At 38.4% G+C, this 6,000-nt stretch overlaps 1 protein-coding gene across 1 annotated transcript in view; it reads right to left on the bottom strand.

The window, feature by feature from the left end:
- Positions 1-323: 323 nt before the first annotated feature.
- The window catches only part of ACTR2 (actin related protein 2), a 28,718-nt gene continuing 23,041 nt past the window's right edge, over positions 324-6,000 (bottom strand). Inside the window, exons 7-9 of the mRNA XM_081345450.1 lie at positions 3,337-3,482; positions 2,319-2,451; positions 324-516 (exon numbers count right to left, since the gene is read on the bottom strand). Coding sequence (XP_081201576.1) covers positions 346-516; positions 2,319-2,451; positions 3,337-3,482 — 450 coding nt within the window. The 3' untranslated portion in view covers positions 324-345. The remainder of the gene's footprint in view (positions 517-2,318; positions 2,452-3,336; positions 3,483-6,000) is intronic.

Here is a 6,000-nt window from a genome sequence, read left to right as displayed (position 1 = left end):
ATATTAATAAAAATATTTGATCCATGATGAGCTTATAGAATAGCATTACAGCAATAAAGCAAGGGGGGAAAAAGCTTATTGGAATTATCCAAGTGCATACTGGGAAGGAAACAATGCAGTAAGCAGGCTGGTCTTTCTCTTGTTTTGTTTGCAAAGAAGTGGTCCAATTAAGTAGTTAAATATAGACACGTTATCAAATATCTAACAAAAAGGAGCAGAACAAAACCTAGCCTTTGAGTCTAAGGATAGTAACAGGCCTTTCCATTTCCTGTAGCTGAGTGACTTCAACGATTGGTAATAAAGGAATGACAACAACAAAGCAGTGATGGGGAAAAGCCTCTGAGTTTATCGAACAGTCACACCAAGTTTCTCAAGCACACGCACTCCCTTCTCTTGATATTCTTGTCTGGTCATCCAGAAGTTGTCTTTGTCCTTCATGATGTCTGCAAGAACTGCACCACCTAGGAACACCATGTGCTTTCGACGAGGTGGATCTTCAATTCGAATCTTAAATTTCTTACAGGGGAAAAAAAAAGATACTCAATATTACTGAAGTTTGTGGGGCAAAATTTCCAAAATATAATGGTGGTGATGATAGGTTTAAAATACTTTTTGAGTAAGTGGGCAATGAGTTTATGTTCTTAAATGTTAATTAAAAAACATTTATATAAGATCCTTAGTTTAGAGAATATTGTTAAACTACAGAACTATAATTACAAAGTAGTTTAAGTGCTATGGGACCCAGTGGAGTTTCAAGCTGTTTCCAGTTTTAATCGCTTGGATCAATGTGTACTCAATATGCACGTTCTCTTAACAACACAAAATAATGGACCTATTAAGTCCACTGTATATTAAAGCATGTAAATAAATAAATACTGGACTATTCTTTTATTACTATATAAATTATTTGGAGGTTTTTTTAAAATCAATATTCCACTCTACTTGGGTGATTTTTGATAAAATGTTGTCTTTAGGGTAAAGCGAACTATGTAAAGCTGTGCAAGCTGACTCCTATATGTAACAGGATTTTCTATCCTTTGTTCCCTCTGCAACCCCAATCTAGTCTTGATGATTCCACAACCCCATGGAACAGAAGTGGGGAATTGAAAGGGCAAGACATCTGTTACTTTGATGGTTGCTGTTTCCTCAGTTATGGACCACAACTGGATCTCATCTAAAGTTTTAATACATTAAGGGCATAGATCAAAATATATCCATTTCTATATCTACATCTATCTATATCTTTTGGATATACACACCCGCATACACTTCTTCCCAGGAATTATTCTTTAAATAAAATAATCCCTTATGTCACAATTTGTGGGTGCAAAAGGCAACAGGTTCAAATTTTCTTCAGTAACTGTGAGAAGGCTGGAACTATGCAAGGTTCTAATAAAGAAATGAAAGTAGGTCCTATAAAGTAAAAGTACACTGCCTAGGTTATGGAAAGCAAAATGACAGGTATTTTTTAACTGTGTGGATTTTATAAGTTGCAGAATATTATAACAAATAGTTTCTTCTAAAATGAAACATACTTATGTTCTGATCAGTCCCTAAAGGCAATATTGTTCCAAAGTTCAAAAGGAAAATATTAATGTTAACAAATTGAAATGTTATTTCAAGACACACAGTTGTGTCCTATGAACTGTTAAAAGATTCATGAAAATGTCAAATGATGCTATGAAGAGAAAAGAAGAAACCCAGTTCTAATAGTGGTTACATTTAAGGTAAAGGTTCCCCCGCACATGCGTGCTAGTCGTTTCCAACTCTAGGGGCTGATGCTCATCTCCGTTTCAAAGCCGAAGAGCCAGCGCTTGTCCGAGGACGTCTCCGTGGTCATGTGGCCGGCATGACTGGACGCCAAAGGCGCTGTTAACCTTCCCACCGTAGTGGTCCCTATTTTTCTACTGGCATTTTTACGTGCTTTCGAACTGCTAGGTTGGCAGAAGCTGGGATGAGTAACAGGTGCTCACTCTTTTACGCAGCACTCGGGATTCGACCCGCCAAACTGCCGACCTTCTGATCGACAAGCTCAGCGTCCTAACCCACTGAGCCACCACGTCCCTGGTTACTTTTAAAGATCATACTAAATCATGTCATTAGATCATATACTAGATCTTCAAAATCTAGTATAATCCAAAGTAGTTAACAGTCTATAATTATCTGATGTGGAATTTTAATCATCTCTATTCAAAGTTAACATTCAAAACTCACAAACTTAATTCAGGCTGTCCGCTACATTAGTGACCCTCTTGCTCCCTCTAGTGACCACCTTGTGCATGTTGTAATCAGTAATTATTTGATGGGCGAGTACTTACTGAAAGTTTTTCCACATCACCTTTCAGAACTCGTTCCAGATAAAGCTGCTTCAGTTCACGTTCTAGGCGAGATGGTAGGCCAGGGTACATTGTGGAACCCCCAGATAATACAATGTGCTTATAAAATTCAGATCTAGAGACAGAACAGACACCTCATCAAGATTTTTGTATAAATGCCGATACATCAAGGTATATACAGTATAGTCGTTTAATTTATTTGATTTCTGTACCACCACCACCCATGTCAACAAGTGATATGGGTGATACTGGGTGGTATACATCATAAAAAAACAGAAATATATACAGCTGTTGAGTAAAACTATTGCCATGAATGTTAATGTAGTCAAGCACTGGGGCCTTTAACATACTTGGCATGCAGTACATATACCATAAACCCTCAATTTAATGAACCTCAGATTTAACAGACAATATGGGCTTTGGCTGCAAGGTTCCTGTGGTTGATATCAATTTGATGTCTATGCTCACTATTCATCTCTGTTGTCTGAACTTGCTAGAGAAACTAATCTGGTTTCCAGGATTGACCTGGATTGTAAGGCTGGGTGTTATTCTGGCTCCTAGTATGTCACACTTATGGTTGACAGATTTATTTTCACAAGGCTACTGCTCAAATATCTGTGGCTTGCACTGCCTTTTGCTCCCAGACCTACCTACCTGCTTCAGCTTTAGCAGGAAGCACTTCCACCTCACTAGTTAAATCAAATATTGAGCTTCCACAAAAAGAAAGATAGTCCACTAATAAGCATGCAAATGCTATAATAGCCATATCCTCTTCATTTCAATATCCTCTCTGTAACAATGACAGATACCACACATATTACCATTTTTTTTATAATCCGTGAACATTTTTCTTTTTAAAGAATTTCCACATCCAAGTAGAGCTACAAATCAGGACATGTCTTTTCTCCCATTAAATGGTTCCTGCGTATGTGTGGTGTTGTTTTTTTTTAAAAAAACCCCTGTGATAATAGTGTAAGAACTACCAACATCCAACTCATACCTGGTATCAATATCAGCAGCTTGGATGGTGTTGAACAGCAGCTCAGCAACACCAACTCCTTCCACATTGATTAAGTGAGGCTGGAACAGGGCCTCAGGTGCCTCAAATCGCTCACCTCCAACTTTAATAATTCTGCCATCTGGGAGCTGTAAAATAGAGAGAGTCTGAAATAGCCCTGTTATCATTATTTCTCCTAGTCTAAACTAGGTCAAAAACTTGCTGGGGAAATTTCTCTCTTACTAGCTAGCTGTGTAACTTGGACCATGCTTCCTTTGCTACAAAGTTAATTTTGCTTATAAATGCCATACCTCTTCTTTAAAGAAAACATTAAAAGGTAAAGGTAAAGGTTCCCCCGCACAAGCGTGCTAGTCGTTTCCAACTCTAGGGGCCGGTGCTCATCTCCATTTCAAAGCCGAAGAGCCAGCGCTTGTCCGAGGACGTCTCCGTGGTCATGTGGCCGGCATGACTAGACGCCAAAGGCGCACGGAACGCTGTTACCTTCCCACCGTAGTGGTCCCTATTTTTCTACTGGCATTTTTACGTGCTTTCGAACTGCTAGGTTGGCAGAAGCTGGGACGAGTAACAGGCGCTCACTGTTACGCGGCACTCGGGATTCGACCCGCCAAACTGCCGACCTTCTGATCGACAAGCTCAGCATCCTAACCCACTGAGCCACTGTGTCACTTCACAGAAAACATTATAAAGGTTTAATAACAATTAAAACAAAAATACAACTCTCATTACTGGAACCTCTTCCCGTTTGCCAATAAAATTTTAAAAGTTGAAGAAAAAAAAGGAACATTTCCGACTTCAGTCTTTACTGATTTATATAATCAAATCTTAGACTAATTCAATTTTTTAAAAAAAGATATCTGCCCTGTCCTCTGTAGTGTTAATTGTCACTGTCAAAAGTCATTCTCACTGTCGGTACTATTTCACTTATTCCCAATTTGCAAACATACATATATATTCTGTGTATATGTTAAAGTGGTTTGCCATTGTCTGCTTCCTAGAGCTTAGAGTGCATGGCTGGCCCAAGATCACACAGATGCTTTTGAGCCTAAGGCAGGGCTAGAATTCATTGTTTCTTAGTTTCCAGCCTGGTTAAGTTAACCACTATACCAAACACAAGGCTTCCTTAACTATATATTTTATATAGATAGCTGGAAAGACTACAGAAGAGGATGGGCAAAACCTCCTTCTCTTCTAGAAAAGGGTATAAAGTTTGGTACTCTTTAGACTAAAATGCAATCAAATGGGGACATAACTGAGCTGTGTTAAACTGCACACAATATAAAGAATATGAATATGGAGAGAAGCTGACCAGAAGACTTAAGAGAGACAAAGAGAAGAACTCCTTTACATAACATTAAGTTAACCTAAGAAATTATAAAATGTGATTAGGACCATTAATTTAGAACACAGAACATCAAGGGTGGAAGGGACATTGGAGATCTTCTAGTCCAGACCTTATACCATTCTGGAAAAATGGTTATCCAACCTTCTCTTAAAAACCTCCAGTGATGGAGCACCTTCAGTTTCTGGAGGCAAGCCATTTCACCGATTGTTCTGTCAGGAAATCTCTCCTTCGTTCTAGATTGGATTTCTCTTTAATAATCTTTCACTGTGTCAAAGAAGGCAATAAGCATGATCTGTTTTTAACAAATCCAAACTGGCTTCTAGTAATCACCATGCTTGTTTCTTTGTTGTTGTTAGTTGGGAAGTCGTGTCCGACCCATCGCAACCCCATGGACAATGTTCCTCCAGGCCTTATTGTCCTCTACCATCTTCTGGAGTCCATTTAAGCTCACGCCTACTGCTTCAGTGACTATGCTTGTTTCTAGGTGCTCACAAATCCGCTATTTGATTATCTTTTTACAGGATTTTCTCAGATACCGTTGTCAGGCTAATTGATGTAGTTTCCTAAATCCACCTTTTCCCCCTTTTTGAAGATTGGAACCACATCAGCTCTGTTCCAATCCTCTGGTAGGTCCCCCATGCTCCAGGAGCAATTGAAGATTTTGTTCAGTGTTTCCGAGCTCATATCTGCAATCCATCTGGTCCTGAAGATCTAAATTCATCTAGAGTGGATAGGTGTTCTCTTACCAATGTTTTGCCTATTTTGACTTGCATTCCTGTTCTGTCTCCTACAGTGTTTGCTTCTGATAAGTATTTTTTCCTTTTGAGTGAAGACAGATGCAAAGAATGAATTAAGCAGTTCTGCTTTCTCCCTACTACCGTCATCTCCTTGCCATCTTCTCCCATTAGCGGACTAATCATTTCCTTTATTTTTTCTTGTTTCTCATAAAAAAAGAAACTTTTTTTAAATAAAAAATTGCAATTGTTGCAAGTCTTAATTCTTTTTGAGCCTTAGCTTTCCTGATTCCATCCTTGCAGATTCAGACTATTTGCTGATATTCTGTTTTAGTTATGTATTCCTCTTTCCATTTTTTTTATACTTGTCATTATTTCTCAGTTAGTCAAAGTTCTTCATGCAATCCACTGATTTTGTCTGGTGTCTTTTGTTTTCCTTTTTCTGTGATATTGTGTTAGATTGAACTTTTATAATCTTATTTCAGAGTTTCCCAATCATCTTGAATTGTTTCCCTTTTAGGATTTCCATTCATGGAATCCTTCCTAAACTCTTAGTTTGTTGAAGTCAAC

The sequence above is a fragment of the Vipera berus genome, assembly GCF_964194415.1.
Source record: "Vipera berus genome assembly, chromosome: 1".
In the NCBI taxonomy this organism is placed as follows: Eukaryota; Metazoa; Chordata; class Lepidosauria; order Squamata; family Viperidae; genus Vipera; species Vipera berus.
This window is presented reverse-complemented; position numbering and strand designations above follow the sequence as displayed.